The sequence below is a fragment of the Corvus cornix genome, chromosome Z (genome assembly GCF_000738735.6).
Source record: "Corvus cornix cornix isolate S_Up_H32 chromosome Z, ASM73873v5, whole genome shotgun sequence".
NCBI classification, from domain to species: domain Eukaryota; kingdom Metazoa; phylum Chordata; class Aves; order Passeriformes; family Corvidae; genus Corvus; species Corvus cornix.
The window spans coordinates 23497084-23520649 of record NC_046357.1 but is presented as its reverse complement, the minus strand read 5'-3'; the positions used below and the strand labels follow the sequence as shown (position 1 = coordinate 23520649).

General features: G+C 39.4%; 1 protein-coding gene across 4 annotated transcripts in view; it reads right to left on the bottom strand.

Annotated features, from left to right (window-relative positions):
* The window catches only part of AP3B1 (adaptor related protein complex 3 subunit beta 1), a 155105-nt gene that overhangs the window by 85701 nt on the left and 45838 nt on the right, over nucleotides 1-23566 (bottom strand). For all 4 annotated transcript variants that reach the window (XM_010413937.4, XM_019279975.3, XM_010413934.4 and 1 more), the window contains exons 8-13: nucleotides 13038-13199; nucleotides 10828-10925; nucleotides 8156-8210; nucleotides 8007-8078; nucleotides 5451-5513; nucleotides 4423-4555 (exon numbers count right to left, since the gene is read on the bottom strand). In XM_010413937.4, coding sequence (XP_010412239.3) covers nucleotides 4423-4555; nucleotides 5451-5513; nucleotides 8007-8078; nucleotides 8156-8210; nucleotides 10828-10925; nucleotides 13038-13199 — 583 coding nt within the window. The remainder of the gene's footprint in view (nucleotides 1-4422; nucleotides 4556-5450; nucleotides 5514-8006; nucleotides 8079-8155; nucleotides 8211-10827; nucleotides 10926-13037; nucleotides 13200-23566) is intronic.

Genomic DNA, 23566 nt, shown 5'->3' with positions numbered 1-23566 from the left:
TCAGCATTTTGCAATAAACTTAACAGCTAAGAAAAATAAAACTGAACCAAAAAAAATGAGTGGACATGAAGTCATTATTAAGAATACTTGCTGACAACGTAGAATTGACTATGATAGTATCAACTGCAGTAGATGAAATGTCACCATAGGAACTACTTTAATGCAAACTGTGGGAGCAATTTTAAAGAAAATAAGCCAGAATTGTAAACAAGTATACTAGCATGGTTTTTTTACACTAGTGTAGATAGTGGGGAAAAAAGTACAAAAAAAATCAAAATGCATTTGTATTAGAATAAGGACTGGCATAGTCCAAAAAACCCAGACTCTGTGAAGCTTGCTTTGTGCACACAAAGGATCCCAAAAATAAGCATGAAATACAAAACAAACAGTTAGGTTCAAAACCATAACAAACTGCAGCAAAATACTAGAAGGGGAGATAAAACTGCACTCTGAATGTGCAGTAAGAAATTTTAAAATGTAACTCCTACTAGAATTATCAAAGAGAAAGTACATACAAGGCAATGATAAATGAATACAAGAATTTTGAAACAATGTAAATCATATCTAAAGGATTATAAAAAGTAAATTAAATTCTTAAAATAAAGACTGAAAATCACAGAAAATCTGATCAGGAATACCTTTATCAATAAAGAAGGCTACATGAGGTATCAGCAGCTTCAATTTTCAAGTCATAGTAAATATCTTAGCTTCTTCAAACAATTTTGAAGCAATGTGGAAATGACTAAGTAGGGTAAACTCTGAAGACTCTCTGAAGCCTGACAAGTTCTCAAAAAGTTAAAATATACTCAGTCATACACTGTTCCATTTTGTCAAATAATGATGTATGCAAAAAAATTAACAAGGCAGCAGACAGTAAATTGTCAGGACCAAATTAAAGACTTCTCCATAATTGAGAATTTGGCTGCATTATAACAGAACCTCAGAAAATGACCTCAGCATGGGGTGTATTACCAGAGAATGTTCAAAAGCTGGATTCTGAAATACAACATTTTAAATCATTAATATTGTATCAAATTTTCTTCCACCTACATTAACCCGTCCTTGCAGCAACTAGAACACACAAGCAAAGACTAATTTTTCCACAGTCTACAGTTTGCATAACCACTTTTTCTAAAAGCAGCGAAACTGCATCAGCTGTTTCTGGACAGGAAGCGTAGAGAGGTGGTGGATGTTCCTTCCCCAAAAACATTCAAGGTCAGATTAGATGGAATTCTGAGCCACTTGGTCCAGTGCAAGGTGTCCCTGCCCACGGCAGGGAGGTCGGACTAGATGAAATTTAAAGGTCCCTTCTAACCCAAAACATTCTCTTTTTAAAGTTACTAGAAGGTTATGCAAATGGTTAAAGACATTGCTAGAAGGCGACCACTAGAGCTAATTACTCAGACAGACCTAACTTTCTGATTTTCAGAACTAGCCGAAGTTTAAGCTTTTACCTTGTTAACTTTTCCATCCTTATAACATAACTAACTAATCTCGGAAACCCTATTAACACATATAAACTGAATGCTACAAGTCGCTTGTCTTTTATACCATTCTAACAGTAATTAGAAGAGATATGTAGTAGTTACCTGATGTATTAACAGTTCCAGGGATTTTATGACTTGCCTGGTTTTGTATAGATTTGTAAGGCAAAAAATGTTTTAGCTACACATTCCACAGTCATGCTCACATTCAACCTGCAACTTTCAACAGAAAATGAAAGTCACCCATCTAAGAAAAACCTGCAGGATTTCTAGTATGTGCAGTACAGTCAGACAACAGACTTCCTATAATCCCATCTGTCTCTTACATCTAAAATGACTTATGTCACAGTGGGGCCAGCAGTCAGCTGAAACTATCGATACAATTGCTTAAAGGAAAGGCATCAGTCAAATGCCAAATGTCACATAACAGAAAGAAAATAACTTCTTTTTGTACTTCTTTCAGCAGATGAGGAAGGAAAATAACTCTCAGTCCTTAACACGGCTTCACAAAGAACAGTCTCTTTAGGAGTTAGTCAAGTTTAGCTTGTGATAATCATTCACCAAGGTGACTCATCACTGATATTCCTAGTTTCTGTTGTGCTTCTGTAGTTCAAATGTTGCTGGGTTTTTTGCCCCACATACCACAGCTCTCCTGAATAGGGGAAATCTGACTTTAAGTCACTTATAAGCAAGCAAAGAAAATTTCAAGAGCAGTTCTTGACTTCCCCAGAGCCTTGTTTCTGGAACAATACCCTTCCTCTCATCACCCAACCTGAAGAATGATTAACTGTAAAGCTCTTATGCCAGACACAGCCATGGTATCTTCATGTTGGGTTGTATCTACAGTTACAGAACAAGCACATGAAATCAGAAGGAGCTTTTTGCACAAGCTTGGTCTTCAGGATTCTGTTTTGGTTTGGTAGAATTAGTATGAGCACCTCTCTTCTGCACTCAAGTGAATTCTTCATAATAAGAACATAGTACAGAAAAAGCAGAGCTGACTCTGCTTTCACAGAACTCAGAACCTGCTGGACCTACCAAGCTACATAAAGCAGCAAGACTACTTCCAGGCTTCGAATGACCACGAAAGAAGCAGCAGAGCAAATAAATTGCTTGCACGCTTTAAGAGTGAAAGTTGGGGGAAAGCAAGATTAACTAAGACTCTTAAAGCTATTCTCCTACACTATGCTAAATCTCTTTTTTATTCCCTTACCATGCCAAAACTCTTATGATCAGTAAGCTGTGACTATCAGTAATTTCCTGCCACCTGGGGAAAGGTACCACGTAAATTATGCCATTCTATCCATTCCTTGAAAGAAGGAATAAAGACACTGCAGCTATGGTAAAGCAATTTGCCAGCTGCCAGGTTTAAAAGATCCTCAATATATCCTTTGCAGTCTTTCAGAACAGTAAGCACAAGAAGATAATTTTATTTGCTAGACAACTACTTAGAAACAGACATGAAAACTAATCTTGTTGAGACAGACCTTTGTATACATGCACATGCATATGTGTGTATACATAAATATATACATATTTATACATATTGAATGATTCTGAAAAAAATATTAAATTGACAATCAGCGATAAAAGAAGAAGAAACTCTCTCCTCTTATCTTGGTTCCTTCTTGGCAAAACAAAAACAAAGCAAGAAAACAGAAAGAAGGATTGTCAAGCATCAAAATCAGTATTCTGAAATGACAGTTTTACTGTTCCATTTTAAACAGAAGAAATATGGGGATTTGTACAAGCTGAAGGAAGCCTACTCAGAGGAAGAGTGCTAGAAGAGTTAGACAGAATCAAGAACAGCCTTTGAAGCTTGTATTTTACTATGGTTGTTATTGAATATAATACAAGAAGGTACACTGTGCAGACATGGCTTTGTAACATGATATGGGAAGACATTTTAAACAGAGCTGATAATCAGAAAAGCTTTAACAGCAATAAGATCTACAGCACTAAGAAATGAAAGTCACATATATTAAAACTACAAAGGTATACACTGAGGCCACTCACAAATTTCTGACACATCATGAGGTGGTTGAGAAAGACAACTCAGTTCATAAACCAAATAAGAGAAAGCTCTATGTGTACTAGTGTGTCACTGGCCAAATATGTGCTGCCAAAATGATGACCCAAATAAAGGCCTTCTCAGGATTACCATGAAAAATATGTCCAGGAGATACAGACAGGCATTAATGCTGCTTTTCAAAGCTGAGAGCAATGTCAACTATGTTCTTTGAACTATTCTAATTGCTCCAGGACACGTCCCAAAAATCACACTTTTTCTCCTTCCTGGCATTATTTATTAACACCTATTACTGACTTCTTATGAAATAAGAATCTGCCATATTCATTGGTAACTAGTAAGGATACACAATATTAACAGGTATTGACTTACTGTGCTGCTATACCCTATTTGACTTTATCGGCTCCTTGTTGTGTTCCTTAGTGATTTGCAACTTTGTTTCACTATCCAAAAACAACAGAAGCCTAGAGTACAAAATTAAGCCAAATCTGGGGCCATTTTCCTAAAACTATTAAATATGTGTTTTCAGTTAGGCACTGATGCACTAAAAAAAAAATTCCAAGCTTTCAGCACCCTCTACAGGCTAACTGCTTTGATGCAACTGAACTTGTAACTATTGCTACCTATGATAATCAAAACAGCATACTTTAACAATCACAGCATTTTAAGAAAAGTAGATAAACATGAGGGCCACAAGGAACTCGTTTCTCTAACAGAAGAGAAAATAAGTACTCAGTGAACATCAGAGCCTTTGGAAGTGCAGGATTTTTATCCAGTTGCGTCAGCCAAATTCTTAAAAAAGTAAACTCTCACTTGCTTTTAAACGTGATCTGAAGCTGTGTGTGGTTCTCTCCAAGAAAACGCTTCATGCCATCAGCTACTAATACAACAAAGAGAACTTGAGCTTACCATCCCTGTTGGACAGCAGACAGACGAGGCCGTTAAGGCAAGTGTCAGTCACTTCAGTGATGTTAGTTGCGCATCTGCCTATAGCCTGAATCGTAGCCGCAGCAAACTGTTTATCTTGGCTTTTTACGTAAGTCTAAGGAAGTAGGATTTTCATTAGTCAGTATGTAACTCTTGTCAACCAAAGACTTACCGTATTATTTTCATGAGATAGACACACTGTATAATAAATTAAACTTAGAAAGCTACATTGCACATTAGAAGCTGTACTTTTTTTACCTCATTGTCACAAAATTTTAGAAGACATCTTCTTGAAAGCTTTGGTCACCCACAGCCATGCAAACTCTGATTTCAAGAAAGCTTGGGGCAGGGGGCAATTACCCAAAAACAGCCATAAGTTTATGTGCAAGATTGGAGGAGTTGATGAGCTCTCTCTTCAGAGAGGTTTCAGTTCATTTAACTAGGAGCATCTGTGAAACTATGAATAACCCACCTGCCTGAGAACCAGTACCTTTCACAGAAATCCAGCCAGAGAACTGAAGCAATGCAAATAGACGTCACAAGCAAAGAGGAAAGAAAGAAGGCCAGATGCTGTTTCACAATATAGGCAGAACATCTTGATGATACATAAAGATATTGGAGACAATACCATTTCATCAAATAACTTACGGAAATGAGGTTTGGCAATAAATGCTAATGGCCAAATAGTGCTAAAATTAAGACCCTATCATATAGTGACTTCCAGTGTCAGTCAAGTTGCTGGCATTTGTGTTTAAGAATATGGAATGATTGAGTTTTTCTCATCTTTTTTTTTTTTTTTTGGTAGGTGGAAGGAGAGTGAAAAAACATTTGAACTCCTTTCCATATACAAATAGCTCCCTTATCCATTATGGTATGAGATGGTTTCATTTCCATTTTTAGAACATTTTATCTTTGAAAATACTTTAACTTGAAACATTTAAGCCTAGAAGAAATATCCAACAATGGAAAAAGAGATCATAAATATAAAAAGAATACACTTTTGCACAAACCTGAAATTCTCGAAGCAGAGTTGATATGTTGGCTTCATTTGCTAAATTTGTCAAGATTTCAAGCTACAGGAAAAAAAAATCAGATATGTTATCAAAAGTTAAACTAAAATATTATAAACCACATGTACACTATACTATTATGCTATATAAAATATATTTTTAAATATATTACATATTTGTTTAATATAATATTTATTTAATATAAAATATATTAAATATCCATTAAAAATACATGTATAAAAATATACCACTCAGAATTCAATAGGGTATACCAGATATCAGTATAAACTGGTACCAGCATTGCGCTCAGGAGGCATATTTTCCTTGCAAGGACTACAAAGTCTACAAAGCAGGACTTGAGGGTTCAGTGATGCATTTTTTATAATCTCGAGCTTTAGTGTTGCATTGCCTATCAAATGGGCTTGAAATATTTCTGTCAGCTTTCCAATGTCACACAACAGGCCTTAGCATGTAAGAACCACATGACAGTGTAAGAAGAAATAACAGAAGTCACAACTGCATCAGGAGAGAAATAAATTGCCCATTATATTCAGATGAACTGTAGTAAAGGAACTTTAAACTCAGGAAAGAAACATTTGCATCTATGACACTCATCAGATCTTAATCAACATCAACAACATCAGACCCTGCAAGCTCTCCTCTTTGTTCCTGGTGAACAAAAGGATGATATACAACACTTGGCATATATTGTTAAGATGCTATACTTCCAGGCTGTTCTAACTTTGAATGAAGTAAACTGAAAACACAACCCAGTCTCTCCAAAGGGAAGTTGTGCCTCAGAAATATGTTGGTATTTTTTGACTTGGACACATCCAGAAAAGGATACTCAAATGATACAGTCTACATGTACTTTAAAACAATTTCATAAGACATATAATTGAAGGCTCTTAAAGATATGTATCTAGAATAGCATAGAAAGCAAGAGGATAAATGAAAAACAGGAATAGGCAAGAGAAAAGAAGACTATTTTATAGTATAGGGTGGCTATCAATGGAATACCACAAATAGCTTTGCTGGCCTTTTTCACATATGAGTATGAAAGTAATGAGAAGACAGGTGACAAAGTTCTCAACTGATGCTACAGTTTTCAGGGAAATGAAGCCAAAGGCTGACTAAGGAAAGCTTTGTAAAAACTCCAGATAGTAGAAGACTGATTAATAAAACAGAAGAAAAAAAATCAACACATATGTCTGCAAAGTAATGTTCATAATTGGGAACAAACCTTAACTGTATAGAAAATGAAAGGCTCTGAGATGATGACAACTAATTATAACTGAGAATTTGTGGTTAAAATAGATAACCATGAAAATGCAAGCTCAATGCTAACCAGTGATAAAAAAGCAAACTTGATGTTGGTAAACAAAAAAACCAGAAATCCAAACAGTACAGCAGATGAATTTAAGGGTGTTCCTACATATTGATTACTTCCATGGGTCTCATCATTCTATCTTAAAGCAGATAAGACTTGAACTGCAGAGGTAGGAGAGGGAGAAAACCACAAGATTTTTTAATGTAGGTACAAGTTTAGCGTTTTCTAGATTTTTCAGCCATCATGAAACAAATGAGACAAAGAAAGAAAAAACCACAATTTTTACTTCTCCACTTCATCTCCATTATATTACTAATTAATCTAGGAATTTAAATAAATCAACTTTCTATAATTATCAGACCGACTATTCTTGGATTGTTGTGAGGCATTCCTCACAATATTCCTAAAATGTACAGAATATCTTTTTGCTTCCAACTGCCTCAAATTTACTTAAGTCTTATCATTGGTATAAAATACAAAAGTATATTTAGTTTGTATAAAAACCTTATAGTTTTGCATAGCTATCGTGGACATATAATGAAGGTGCAACATGCATGTAAAACGAATATAAGAAAAAAAATAAGGTTTCTTTCAGAAAACTGTACCTTCACTCCTAAACACAAGTGCCTATGACAATCTAAAGCAAAACAAGAGAAAAGGCACATAACAGTAGACAGTTTTTTAGCTATTGTTTTGTCAAGGATTTCACATTTGTTAAAGAATAAGAACAGAGAAAACAACAAGAGAAGAGATGAAAACAAGCATTGAGATGCGGCCTTGAGGAAAGCCTAAGTACTTCTCACGTCAAATGCTGACTTCAAAGAAAATTTGGGAATCAAACACTGCCCCATTTTGTACAGGGGAACAGATTTAAACTCTTTGTAAGTTAGCATATTAAAGACTCTCTTCCTCCCATGAAAATAGTCAAACTCTCAATGTTAGAATGCCTGCTTGAATAGCTCTCTATCATTTAAAGGTCCTACAAGCTGTAGGGGAAAACACAGCCAATCTTCCACCTGCAACATGGTAACGAGAACTTTCAGATAGCCGGTCAAGCCTGAAGGCCACTTGTGGACGTAACTACAGGCCACAACTCGATACTTCTTAGCGAGATAAAGAAACAGCACAGAATGACCTGTGTCATATCACTGAAAAACATTTCACCTTTCTGTTGCAAACTGCTTTTAGTCCAGCAGAAAAATAGAAAAATTTGCCTTTAAACTCACCTTCAGTGTTTTGATCATAGTTGGATCAGTTGATCTAACATAGAAACTCTTCAGATAAGGTTCAAACATCCCCTGAAAATCAGAACATATTCAAGTAATTCTCCTGTTTCATATACAACGTAATTTAAAAAATTCTAAATAGGGTATACCTTTCTCTGAATTGACATAGTGGCAATATTTTGCAGGACAATATACTGCACCTCCCTAGAATGTGAAAAGAAAAATAAGAGTCATTCCACAAAATTACTGATACATAGAATAATTCAACATGGCAAAGAAAGTCCAGCTCTGTTTGAACACCAAGTTAGTTACACATTTGTTTTGGCACAAACATAGAAGGCAGAGCTTATTGCCAACTTCATCAACTGACTTCATCATTTGATTCAAAGGAAGCAAGGTGCATGATGAAAGCAGGCTCTCAGTTTTTAAAACTCCAATATGCAAAAATACTCACTGACATCAGTGCAATGGTGCCTCTTGTAGGCCTTGGGTATTTATTCACACCAGAATTCCACTAATCATTTTAATATAATGGAAATAGCTTACAAAAGCCTTAGATTTCATCCACCCTCTTGAAATAAATATTTCAGGATGACATAGCTGAGAACAAAAACACATGGGCTTCATCTGCAGTGTTGAAATAACTGCATTAATTACAACAACAGTTAATCCTTGCACTATTAGCAAGAATTGCTAAGACATTTTTCTCTTAAGAATTTTTCTAAAAATTTTCAAAAAGGGCCAGGATCTCCTGTGACTCAAGGGTATACACTGGCAGACACAGATATCTATCGAAAACTAGTACTTTTACATAATAAGACTTTGGAAGATATAAACTACAGATTTATGTAATACTCTACAAAAACATTAAACATGTTTGGAGAGGGCATTCTCATAATTAATGTATTAGTTTAAAAGCCTCCACAGGACCGAGCAAAAAGAAATCTGGGTACTAGTACGAAGCTTTTAAAGTGCAGATTTTGTGCCACCAACTGCTTAAAAACTAAGTGATAATTTACACACAATTTTTCTGAACCATGAGTGCTCAAATCCTTGCATGCTGCAAATCTCATCCTAATAAGAGAAATCATCATACCCATTACCTCTTCTTACTCAAAACTGTCTAATAGCCCTAAGGTAATTACAGCTGTTGATTACAAAAAAAAATAATAATAAAGAAGTACTTAAGCTCTTTTAAACCCATTTTACGCAATTCTTACATAGGGGCATGGCAATAGTCAGCTGCACATGATGAAACAAGACTGGAAATTGCTATGAAATGCTCTTTCAGGCACTCTCACCCTAACTAGATTATAGCTTAGTTGACATTAATTTAAAGGCCACAGGCAAATAACTCCAAGGGCAAACAGCAAAAGCTTATTTCAAAGTGGCTCTAATAGCAAAAGTGTTTCTCCCACAATGCTAACAGAGAACAGACAAGCCATTCAACACAGAAAAATCAGAAGACTAGTGCCATTTAAGATACTTGTTGAGATACAGGAAAGAAGTGAATTTTCTTTTAATGAAATCTGAGTATAGATGAGCAATAAACCACATGCAAATAATCCTTTCAACATGTGAGTATGAGTTTAACCCTATACATTATTTGCCAAATTGCTTCAGTCACTTTACTCACCTTTGTATAAAGAGAATGGGAAGTATACTGTACTATAAAGCCAAACACAAAAATAATAGTGATTCATTCTTATCTGAAATAAAAGCATGAATACTCTACCTAATCCCATTTTACTTCTTTACCAACTTTTAAACAACAGAGATATTGGCTGCGGAAGTTTACAGAGAAACAGCTCTATGATGGAAGGGCTTACAGAAGTTAAGGTACATCTAGGATGAGTAACCTTGCCAAACACAATAAAAGTGAAGTTTTTTTAAAAAATCCTTGTGTCTGACCTAACTGATTTAAAAAGTAAATTATTTTCACAGCAAAGTTCTAGCCAAAAATACCATGTTTAGTTAAAAAGTCATTCTAAAACAATTAATATTGTCTCATGTATGAGTAGGTAAGAAAAACACGTCTGTGCAGCAAATATTGGCACATTATGCAAAAACTGTGAAATACAAATGAAAAAATAACACTAACAATCTTAAGAAATGCGGGTGACAAGACCTTTCATAGAAAAGCAGACAATATTGAAGATGATGAAGTCAAAACTGAATGTCCTAAATCAAATATAAACTTGTTCTTTAAAAACCGTCCAGAGATGAGGAAACACAGAAGATGCAGCAGTATCAAGTGGTAATACCAATTTTAACACATATGTTGTCTCCTTCCCCTGAGATATTCAGAAGCTGACTGGACACAGTCCTGAGTACTGTACTCCAGCGGACCCTCCTTGAGTAGGGAAGTTGGACTAGACTTGGAAGTTGGACTGGACTTCAGTGATTTTGGGATTTGCATTACAGTGCAGGAAAATAAAATATACATCAGAAGACTTCTTTAGTGCTTAGCAAGACAGTAGGGGACTCAACAGAACTAAATTTCCAATAATTTAAAAAAAAATCAAGACACTAAACAAACCAGTTAGTACTGATTCTATTTAAATACTAACTAGGTAGCCATGATTCCTGTCAGAACGGAAGTCATACGAATGAAACTAATAGGAATGAAAATAATGAATGATCCCTGGATGGAATTACTTTTAGTGATCCTCATTTGTTGAGTGAAAGTGAGTATTACAGGACAAATTTAAAATGAAATGAATTCTGCAATAGTTACATTCTTATAACTATGGCTAAACAAATGTGCACAAAGCTCTCACAAAAAAGTACACACATTGATGTAAGTATGGACTTCACCTACCTGTTACTACGGAGTAAACGCACCAATGACTTAGAAACAATACCAGCTTCAGATTTTGGTGCCAAATGCCAGTAAAGCTGTGCAACCGCCATTACCACCTAAAGGAAGAGCATTCAGAGCAGCATGTTAACTTCAAATCATCATACCTATCTATCACATTTGCTTCACACCTGCAGGACTAGCAGCTCACTCTTCTTCAGAAAGCAAAGCGCGTACCTTCAAAATCAGCAAAGCAGACTGAGGAAGAACATTGGAATAAATATATTTTTACTAATTAAGTACCTTTACTTCCTCCCAGTATTTACTGCATGCTATAATAAATAGAAGGTCATAGGAATAGGGCCAAAAAGAAAAAGCAGTAGGTAATTCAAATTACAAACATAGTGGTATCATCCTTAATAAATCAGTATTGCTAACATCAGCTGTACAAATTAATAAAGAAATATTCTTTAAAGATTTTTCTAATGTGCTTTTCCTTTATTACTACAGGTTCAATATCACCTTTTACCTAGTTTCCACTCAAAATCTTTCATTCCATTATTCTATTATGCAATCTATAAAACACCAGCTGCCTTTACCAGCAACTTTTGAAGTATCAAATCCAACAGGAAGTAAAAGCTGAAGGGTTGTATTACTGATATCCTGGCTAACAAAATGCAGAAGACTGAGATATATGCAATTAAAACCCTTTTTTTTTCTTCTCAAATTTTCTCATATATGAAAGACAAAATATGATCTTTATGCTAGTGAGTGTCATGTCACAACCTTTCTTAAAGTAGTGTCATGCAACTCTGTTTCAAAGAGAACAAATCATAGAAAGGAGACTCCAAGTAAAGCCTTCATGGTAACACTTCACTTGGTATCTTAAATCTTAGTACCAATGAAACAAAAATTTACCAACAATAAAAAGTGATTAAAAACACCTAAAGCCAGGAAATAACTTCAAGATTTTTAGTAATATACTGCAAGTATCTTTTACAGCTGACAAAAAACATAAGGTCGTAGGCAACGCCACTAATTAATTTACTTGCAGGTAAATTCTGTGAATAGTATGAATATCCCCGTAACAGCAATTCAAAGCAGCATGATTTCGATAACACTTTTCAAAGTACACTTTAACATCTCAGTTAACTTTAATATCAGAAAGTTAAAGATCATAAATATGAGAATCAATGCCACATTGAATAAAGAAAATTATTTATGGAATGAGGGCAATAACTAACTGAACCTCTCAGTGAAGTGGGACGGCAAACATCAAACATACTTGTTCTTTGCATGAAATTAAGAAATATCACAGACACTAAACAGTGATTTTTAGCAAAAAGTTGTAAAAATTTAATCAATTTGTTTCCAAAGTCTGCTGGGCTGGCAGATTATAAATGATTTTGGAAAGAGTCAGACATTAGTTAGAATCTTGAAATACGTTTCAATGGAGAACTATAACCTCATCTGCTTAGCTTATTAAGAATAGGTTGCAAGGTGACTTAATCATGGTGCAGTAACTGTTTTTGCAGTGATATGAATGTTCATTTTCACTGGAAGACTTTTCCCAGAGGACATCTAGTCCTGATTAACAGGACAAGCTGAGGTTAGAAGTAACATTCTGTGGTCTGATTAACATCAGAATGATTCACCATGAGCATGGCTTTTTCCAGTTCTAAAAAGTTACCTGTATTTTAATATCTCATGGATATAATGCAGAGCTGATGTCATATCTATCCTGGAACCTTGACAAGGCAACAGCTCTAGAACCCTGGTGTACAATAGTCTACTTTTAAAATGTGAGACTCAAAAGAAAGAACAAATTACTGCATCAATAACAATTATGATTTTCTTTGTAGATCTGTACCACCAAACTGTGCCAGTAAACTTTACCCGTTTGTGCCATCCTAATTGCTGAGAGTTTTAGCACTAAGAGCTACCTATGGCATAGTCAGCATATGCTATGTAAGTTGGATTCAAATGCTCTCATACTTTTTTCTAATATTTTGTTTGTCTACATTATTTGGAGCACATATCAAAATCAGTTTAGGTGTTTCACTTACAAGTTAAGTTAAATTCAAAATAGATCCATCATACTTCTCCTAGAGTTACTAAAGGATATTTTCACCAGTTTTAAAGAGGTGTAGATTTTACTCCTCAATCTTTTAAATTTTCTAAAACCAGATATTTGTAGTTTGACATTTTAATCAAAAAGGAATTTGTCTTACAGCAGCATTTCGGCTTTGAAGCAGGGGCTTTGTATTTCGTAACAGCAGCCTGTGATCCGGGTCCATAGTATAGGTGGTTTTCAATTTCTGATCCTTCTCTTTCTGTTCTTCATCAGATGCATAGAAATTATTTTCACTATATTCATCCACCACTTCATCAACCTATCAAAAGACAAAATGACAAGGACATACATAGAATATTTGAATCAACATGTTTTATTCATTAAGAAAGTAACATACAATGCCACTGTTTCATGCAAGACTTATATATGTCTTTTAAAAATAGCTTTTGGCTTTTCTATCCCTTTGCTCAAAACAGTAGATGTACAAACATGAAAAACAAATTAACAATATATACAAAATTTCCCCAGAAGTAAGTTGTACAGCCAAATGAAATATCTTTACTATTATTCAACCAGACATTTTAGGTATGTATATTGGTCTTTTCTGGACTTAAAACCTATGACCCAAAAGTGACATTTCTGGAAAACAGCTACAAATGAAAATAAGACATAGGTCTTCAGAAAACTAGGCAAGGCTGCACGCCTTGGTCAAAACTCAGATGTAGTGAAAAATCCATAAAAATGTCTTTAGTAGAGGTAGGAGGATAGGGGGAGGGACGAAAGAAGTGACAGTTAATTAATCCTGTCATTTTGTTCTGGTTTTTATCACAATTTGAAAGGGCACAGACAAATTTTTAAAAAAGAAGAAATATGAAGGGAAGTTTTATTACTTGATGCCAATTTTGCTCTCAGTGTTTTACAGGATGCCTAGCAAGCTCTTAGATATTTTATGCAATAGCAACTGAAGTACTTTAATTTCCTCACTTCTCTTCCCATAAATCTTTGTGGCAGTCACAGTTCTAAACTAGAAACTCAGGATGCTATATCAAGACCACTGGTAACTGAATTCCTCCCTTGCCTACAGGACAGGCAATGTGAAAGGAAACTTCCTGATCCCAGTGCATCACAACCTGCACTGAAGAAGCTTCCTCGAACAGGAGGAGGATAATTCAATCTTCATTGATTGCAGTCTTCAATGTCCTTGCCTTGACTGCTAACTGACATGCAGATCAGTACTATTGAATTGAACAGGAATATTGAGTTGGAAACAGTATTTAACTCATTAATAACTGTTACAAAGAAACAGCCTGAGCTCTCACATTTCTGACTTACCTTTTTTTTTAAGAATTGTTTGTTTAGAATGTACTTGGAGCAGCAGAGTTCCAATATAAAGCAGCCTCTTATGAAAACACTCTTAATTTAAATCTGATTAAGGTCCTTCTTCATACCCCAACAGCAGAAGTATTAATATGGTCTTCTCATAGTCATGTATTTAATTGCAATTTTAGAATATTCCTCCTCTCTCAGATCTCCTAAGATCTGGTAGGAAATAATTATGTTCCAGACAAAGGATGATGACAACACCCAGGGAACTTACAAACTGAAATTCATCAAGGTGATGAACTCCTAATTACATAGAATTTGTAGTCACAAGGACCTACTAAGACAAAGAGGACATGTAATACTGCAAGATTTGTACATTGTGATGGAAAAGAAAGCAAAGTATTATATAAAAGAGTCAGAAGACTAAGATAAAAAATCTGCAGCTCCTTGGTGTACAAGAATTGTTATTCCAAATTCTATTAACCATCCCACACATGGAGAACAGTTACCAGGCAGTGTGAAAACAATCACTCAAAACCCCTTAAGATCAAGCTGAACTACTCACTATATTCAATGCCAAAGAAAGACAAGTGTTAAGTTTAGAATCATTGTACTATTTAGATCAGAAAAGACCCTTCAGCTCATATAGTCCAACTGTTAATCTAGTACGACCCAGTTCACCACTAAACCATGTGCTGAACTGCCACACCTACAAGGCCTTTAAATATCTCTAGGGGTGCTGACGCTACCCCTTCCCTGGGCAGCCCATTCCAGTGCTTGACAACCCTCACCAAAGAAGTTCTTTGTAATTTCCAATCGAAAGCTGCCCTGGTACAACTTGAGGCCGTTTCCTCTTGTCATGTTGCCTGACCCTGACCTTTCAGGCAGTTGCAAAGAGTGATAAGATCATCCCTGAGCCTCCTTTTCTCCAGGATAAACAGCACCAGCTCCCTCAGCCAGTTCTCAAAAGCCTGGTGCTCGAGACCCTTCACCAGCTCCACTGCCCTTCTCTGGACTCGTTCCAGGACTTCAATGTCTTTTCTATCTTGCGGGGCCCAGAGCTGGACATAGGATTTGAGGTGTGGCCTCACCACTGCCAAGTACAGGGGGACAATCCCTACCCTGGTCCTGCTGGCCACACCACTGCTGATCCAGGCCAGGATGCCATTGGCCTTCTTGGCCACCTGGGCACACCCTGGCTCACGTTCAGTCGCTGTCACCAGCACCCCCAGGTCCTTTTCCTGTGGGCAGCTTTGCAGCCACTCTGCCCCAGCCTGTGGCACTGCCTGGGGTTGTTGTGACCCAAGAGCAGGACCTGGCACTGGCCCTTGTTGAACCTCACACCATCGGCCTCAGCCCATGATCCAGCCTGTCCAGATCCCTCTGCAGAGCCTTCCTGCCCTCCAGCAGATCAGCACTCCCACCCAGCTTGGTGTCACCTGCAAACTGACTGAGGCAGCACTTGATCCCCCTGTTCAGGTCATCAGTGAAAATATTAAACAGGACTAGCCCCAGTACCGAGTCCTGAGGAACAGCACTGGTAACTGGCTGCCAGCTGGACGTAACTCCACTCACCACCACTCTTCTCCGGGCCTGGCCATCCAGCAGCTTTTTTAAATATACATGCATCCAAGCCATGGGCTGCCAGTTTCTCCAGGATAATGCAGTGGAAAACACTATCAAAGGCTTTACTAAAATCCAGTTAGACAACATTCACAGCCCTTCTCTCATCTACTAAGTGGGTTACCCTATCATACCAGGAGGTCAAGTTTGTCAAGCAGGACGTGCCTTTCACAAACCCATGCTGGCTAGGCCTGACCCTGAGGTTGTCCTGTATGTGCCATGTAACAGCACTCAGGATGACCTGCTCCATATCCTTTCTCAGCACTGAGGTCAAGCTGACAAGCCTGACAGTTTGCCAGATCCTCCTTTGGACTCTCTGCGTAGATGGGTGTCGTATTTGCCAACTTCCAATGAACTGCGATCTTCTTCATGGTTAACTAGGACTGTTGCTAAATGATGGGAAGTGGCTCAGGCTCTGGCTTCTTTAGCACCCCTGGGTGGATGCTATGTGCCCCACAGACTTGTGCATGTAGAAACAGTGTAGCACACGATTTCCCCTTGGATTATGGGGGCTTAATTCTGCTCCTCCTCTCTGTCTTACAGATCAGGGGCTGGGTACCTCAAGAACAATTGCTTTTACAATTATTGCCTTCTTTGCTTCAGAAAAGGCACCTCAGTCTTTTCCTCATCCTTAATACTTTATTTCCCCCTGCAGCTTTGCTGGCACACCTTCTTACTTCTCCAGCAATGAAAAGCTCTGTGATCACAGTGGCCCAGAGAGCCTCCAACCATCCTACCACATCACCTACCAGTCCTTCTCTGTTCACAAACAACAGGTCCGGCAGGGTGCCCTCCCTTGTTGACATCCTGACCAGCTGTGTCAGGGCATTCTCTTCCACACATTCCAGGAACCTTCTGCACTGGCTCCTCTCCACTGTGTTATATTTTCAGCAGGCATCCGCTAAATTGAGAATGAAGACTATCTAACTGTGAAACATCTCTCACCTGCCCATAGAATATTTCATCTGCCTTTTCAACATTTCATCTGCCTCTTCCAACTAGCTCACAAGTCTGCATTTACCTGAGTAAGCAAGTCTGTTTTGGCATGCACTAGGTTACTATTAGAATTTCTGCTATCACTGCCTAGCTTATTTCTTTATAGAACACAGTTCCAGGATTCTCTTCACTCATATCAAGCCTAGGTAGAAAACCTGAAACTGAGACACAATAAATTACAGCCAAAAATTCAGACCACCAAGCCAAAATCTCATTTTAAGACACCTAGCTGCATTGTTTATCCCCAGATAAACCTTATAGTACAAGTACTGAAGGCTGTACTAAGGAAAGAGATTGGGACAAGCAGCAATTCCCTTCTGAAGTGGCACAGAACTAGCTTCAGGGGGACAAGCACAATCAAAGCCTCTTGGATCTAACAAAAGCAGAAAGCCTTGTGCAGAGATGTAAGAAGGTGCCTCCATGCTCAACAGTAGTGCTATGGTGTTCTGGAGAAGAAAAGCAACCAGAACAGCGTGACACTGATACTAGGTCAACATCTTGAACTTCCATCAGAAGAAGGGTATAATGGAGATACAAGTACTATTAACACTAGTATTTTTCCTGCCAGCAGCAGATTGAAAGTAAGACTCTTTACACTGGGAGATGAAAAGTCTTTCTGTTTGTTGGGGTTTTAGTTCTCCTAGGTTTTTTTTTGTTAAAGAAATTTTCTCCATAGGTGTTGCTAGGGGGACAAATTGCTGGGTACTTAAGAAAAACAAAAGCTACCCACTGGGGGTGGAGTACTTCTAGCTACTCTTTTGTTTCACCTGGGTGTTCGATTAGTCAGTCCCTGAACGCAGGAGAGGGAGGCTGTCTTTCGTCAGCTGCTTTTCCCTCTGCGGAGAAAAACCCCAGGATCCCCAGCCCGCCTTCCCTGCCCTGCTGGGAGCCAGGCTGTGGCCGCCCTGCCCCGTTGCTTTGAGCCTTCGCTATGCTGTGGGCCGTGCTCGACCTGTCTCCCCAGACCTCCGGGGGGTTCCCTGTTTGGATACACCTCGTCTGCCACCCAGGATTTGTGCTCATCCCTGCTGTTCCAGCCTGCTGTTCCCGAGGGTCCGGCCGGACACCGGGATCGGCTGCCCAGCGGTTTGTGAAGCCTTTGTTCCATCCCTTCCCGGGATCCCAGGGCACCGGTGCCGCGTGCTCCCTGAGCTCGCTCCGGAGCGCCCCCTGCAGCCGCGGGGGAACCATCGCACCTGCCCTGCTCACCGGGAGCCGCCAGCGCCCCTGCCGGCTGCGAGCGGAACTGCACCCGAGGGGAAAGGGCCTGACAGCCGAGAAGGCTGGGACTGGGTTTGTGCTTCGGTCTGCTGTTACTGCCGCAGTTATTGCTGTTTGTTTGCCTTGTTATACACACATAGATATATAATAGTAAAGAACTGTTATTCCTATTTCCCACATCTTTGCCTAAAAGCCCCTTGATTTCAAAATTATAATAACTCAGAGGGAAGGGGGGTCGCATCTGCCATTCCAAAGAGGGCTCCTGCCTTCCTTAGCAGACACCTGTCTTTCAAACCAAGACACTGTTTTAACTAAAGCTGAATCAACAACTGACAGATGATCTCCTATGCACTTACTCTCCAATCTTCACTACCTATAGTGCACTACACTAGACTGTGGAATATGCTTCTTTACACATCCCTCAAGAAAAGCTAAATATGGGTGACTCTCAAATTTTACTTTCACAGATGTCTAATTAGAACATAAACTGATGATAACCAGTACGTATTAGCAACTTAATCAGACATAAAACCAATCCTCTGATCCTTTTTGAAAAGGGAGAGTTAGCATGAGAGTTCTGGGAGTAGATTCAAATGTTCCAATGCTTTCTGTCGTCATTTCAATCCCTTTAAATGCAGTTTCACAGCTGATTCAAGACTAATCAGTCCAACAGAAGTTTGTTGTTTTGTTTTCTTTTTTAAAAGGATGTTTTATTTTCAACAAGATCAGTAAAATGATCTGTCTCACTCTGTGGTCATAGGACCACTAGAGTTACTGAATTTTCAAAAGCAGTAGGTGGTAAAGGGAGAACAGAACAGAAGAGTGGCAGTTGTTAGTCAAACTGCTTTAAATACACCTAACAGTTTGCAGTAGCACATGATTTAATTGTGCAGTTAATAGCTTTTCTAAATTGCAAAATGACTAAAGAGCTCAGAACCCTGGGAAAGTAAAATGATTAAAAACTGAGACCACAGTATTCCAGACTACGAATTGCAAATGGACTCTGTGCATTTCCCATCTACTATAATTTATTCACAGCAGAGAAGTGAGTATTTTAGTGTGGAGGAACGTGCATAATTCTTTTTTACATTATTCTAGACATACAATTTAGGGACATCTTCATAAAGTATTAACAGCTTCAATGAAGAAACTGACAGATAGCAAATTCCGTTAGCCTGTTTTTAAAGTCACTAAGTAAATGACCTAACATTTAACTGAGATTTTGCTAGAAGCTACATTTAATATGGCAGAAAAGTTGAGAATGTGACTTCCATTTAGGGTAAAACACATCATGTGAATGCTACAATTACCTCCAAACAGAGCTTCACACACCCACATGTTGCAATGGGGATACTGCAACATGCATATACCAAACCAGGAGTCCCGTGGAAAGGAAATATATATGGACGGATTCTTGGTAGATGTTTCAGAGATGTTTATTTCTCCAGCCGCGTGGCCGGGGCTCTGCCGAGGAACTGTTTCAGTCACGGGACCCCAGGGTCCTTGGCGTTATCAAGGAACCCAAACCAACCCATGGGGAACGAGGCTGAGCAGGGGCAGGGAAACCCCGTGTCTGTCCCCAGGGCCCCTCTCCCACGGCTCCATGGTGGGGGGAGGAGACCCCAACACCTCACCCGTTTTATTTTAATAAAAGGAGAATGAAAACAACTGGATAAACATAACAAGAAGTTTCAAAACAAAACAAGCCACCGTCCTGAGTCTTTAAATGTCCAAACAGATTCTGTGGAACATCTTAGGGCTGACAGAAGGGAGACAGAAATCTCTGAGCATGCTTTGTGGGGAAACTGAGGCAGGAGAGGGTTTAATTTCTTCCCTCCCCCTTTTCATCCCCCACTCAGCATTGGAAAGGGATTTTTGGGGAAACAATCGGCAAAGGTATGGTTTTGTGAGGGGAAACCATGGATAAAAAAACGGATTCGGAATACACTGGGGGTAATAGGACATAGGGTAAAAGGGAAAGGTGGGATTAGGAAAGGGAGACTGTAGGGGGGACTTACAATGGAGATATTGTCTAACATGACTACGATTTTTTGCATATATACTGCCTTTTACAGGAACACCATCAGGCCCAGTGACCTGTGATGCTTGTAACCCTTTTCTACCTTGTATAATTTTGAATTCCACCACCTCTCCATCGCCCAAGCTTGGGATGCATTTTTCAGGGTTATTCTTTTTAATAGCAGTTCTATGCACGAATATGTCTTACTGGTTGTCACACCTTGTTATAAAACCATAATTTTGCTTAACATTATACCATTTTACTATCCCTAAGATCTTAGCTACTATGATTTTTTCCTTTTTTCGAGTGGTGCTGTTTTCTGTCTTGCTGCGTCTTTGCTCTCTATTTCGGTCGCTCCCGTGTTGGAATTGTCAGAGCTGCTTGTGCCTGCGCGCTCTTCCCGGGGTCGCGTTCGGGGCTGTGCGGGCCGGGCCGGGCCGTGCCGCTCAGTTCTCCGTGCGTCACCTCCTCTGGTCACAGCTTCGTTGCTGATGCCAGGCGCTGTACCCACGTCTTGGCCGGGCCCCCGAGCGATGACTCCCCCATGCCCTGCTCCAGCGCATGTTTCGGCTGGGCACGGCTCCACTCCACCGCCATCGCTGCCAGCCGCTGCCCACACGCCGCCCCTCTCGGTCGGGCGTTCCCGGGGCTCGCTCCACCACGCGCTGCGCGGGGCCGGGCGGGCACCGCCGGATCACACCGCTCCCGCCGCGCCTCGCTCCGCCACCGACACTGCGGCTCGCGTGGCTCCGCCCACGCGTGGGAACTGCCTCGCTGCTGCTCGCAGAGCGCTCGGTGCACGTGGCCTGGGCCGCACGGTCCCTGTGCCAGGCTTCCCTTCGCCAGGACACAGCTGACATTGCTCAACAGTCTCGGTAACTAAATAATATTCATGAAAATATTCTTCCATCGGCATATATTTTGACTCCAATATTAACTGTGTCCAAACGGTTTTCCAAAAGCCCTTGGTAAGAATTAAATCCCAAGAAACATAGAAAAAGTTCTTAAACAACCATGCCAGGAAGTGTTTCAGTTCTTTTTGAGCTTGAATCAAGCTAAAATTTACAAATCATTGTTCAAGAATCATTTTAAGATAAATGTCTGTATGCGGCTCTGAGAGCCAAGAGTCTTCCCACGGTTCCTCCATAGTTTAGATATGGAATAGCAAAGCAAAACCAAGAAGAGGAATCCAAAGTTTCCAGGGTTTACTCACACAAATCAGTCGCTTAGGGATCGGGGATCGTTCTGCTCACAATTCTCCACCATTATGTTGCAGTGGGGATACTGCAACATGCATATACCAAACCAGGAGTCCCGTGGAAAGGAAATATATATGGATGGATTCTTGCTAAATGTTTCAGAGATGTTTTATTTCTCCAGCCGCATGGCCAGAGCTCTGCCGAGGAACTGTTTCAGTCACGGGACCTGAGGGTCCTTGCCCGCGCAGGGGAACACAAAACAGCCAATGGGGAATGAGGCTGACCAGGGGCAGGGAAACCCTGTGTCTCCCCTCCAGGGCCCCTCTCCCAGGACTACATGGCAGGGGAGGAGACCCCAACACCCACAAATGGAGTTAAAACAAAGCTTCAATGATACCCAAAGTGTGAACACACAGTATTTGCCCACTTTGCCAGCCTTAACTCCATCTTGTATTGAAAAAGTGATTCAAGTATTTGTATTCCTTGGTTAGGTACAAATTATTTCAAGTTACAAATTTCAGTTTCTCTCCTCAGATTCATAAGGAAATACACTCATAGCTTTCTTTTGACGCGTGCAGCAAAATCTTTGGCAAACAAGATTTTCACTATCTTCCAGAGACCTTTCTAGTATTTCCAAGAACTGTTCTCAAGAGAGTTTTGGATAAGCTAGGTTTTGAAGGTAAGAAGAATTTTAGTACTATTCACTATTTGGAGAACTTGACTGCAATACCAAAAACTACTTTAGCCCATCAAGATCAGTATTCACCTGATGTATGAAAAATAGTTTCCTTGAAAAGCAATGCATAGAACAGTTTGCCACTTAAAGCATTAATGAGTTATGCAAGATAGATCTGGAAGTCTGATGTTTTATGTGAACATGCCTACCTAAATCCTTCCACGTGCTCTATAGATGAGTTTCAGAACACCAGAACAGAGCTATCATTACCCAGTTGATCAGCTGTGAGACATTTCTGACAGAAGAGCAGACCTCAACCAATCCCACTTGTTAGCAGTCATATGCTAGTAGAAGTACTCATCTCCTCCACAACAGGCAATCCTTGAATATGATTCAGGTCTGTCAGTGTATGTAAAGCTTGACAAGAAGAACTGTTAGTAGTCTAAAAAAAGGCACAATCTCACACGATAAAAACACTTGAGATAGTAAAGTGTAACCAATATAATTTGCAGCCTGGCTGAAGAGAGGCTTTAGAAAGCAGAAGCAAAGTTTGACAAGTTTGCCTTACAAAGCCAAAAGGAGCTGAAGAGACAAAGAATAAAGGGACCAGATCATCCACTCCATAAATAATAGTTTTCTTTCAAGTACTAAACAGCCAGCAAAGTATACTGACTCTTTCTAAGGTAAGCTGCAGTTTATAATCAGTTGTGTGATAAAAACTTGTGCTACTGTGAATGGAGTGCCAGAACCTAGTAATGATCAGATAAAATACTCTGATGGCCTCGTAGAAGTAGGGGAGTATCTCAACTGCCTGAGTGTAAGCCTCGAGTGCCATTTTATGCTCCCTCAAATATGCAAAAAACCTGCATGGATCTGGCAGATTCTGAAGGTATAGAGCCTACAGGAGATCCACAACAACTGAAGACTAGGAAGGGCATCTTGTAACATTTTGAACAACACTGGACACCCCAGATAGATCATAGAATTATCACATCCTCGTCTCTCTAAAGGTTAAAGTTTTCAGATACTTACCTTTCCATAGGACAAAATTACTGTCCTGGGTTGCAGTGTATTCTATTACCATCCCCATCAGCCGTTGAAATCAGCAGACTATCTTTCTGTTAATTGCCCATCATTGTCCTGCCGCCTGACTCAGAGATAACTCCCTCTGGACTATCTTCTGTTAATGAGCCTAATCAACACTTTGCCTCATGACTCATTACCCCATTGTGAGATGCTCCACCCAGAGGGAGGAACCAGCATCCATCGTGGATATAATCTGAGGCTGAACACCAGAGACACCGGCTTCCCACTGGATTTCCAGAGGACAGGAGCTACACAGCCACCATTGGACTTCCTGAGGAAGAGCAGACTGTTTTACTACAGGATCACAGCTTCAGAAGACTGCAGCCACCATTTCTACCAGACTGCTACCACCACCCTGCCTAACAGGGTGTCAGGTTGTACTTGACTCTGTCAGTTTGACAGTGTTTTCTTTTACCTTTTTTTTTTCCCCTTTTCTTTAATTTCCATTAATTGTTATTCTGACTTAGTGCCTCTCACTGGTTTGTTTTCAAACTAGCACATAATTTGGCGCCCAACGTGGGGCAGCTCTGAGAGAAAGTCAG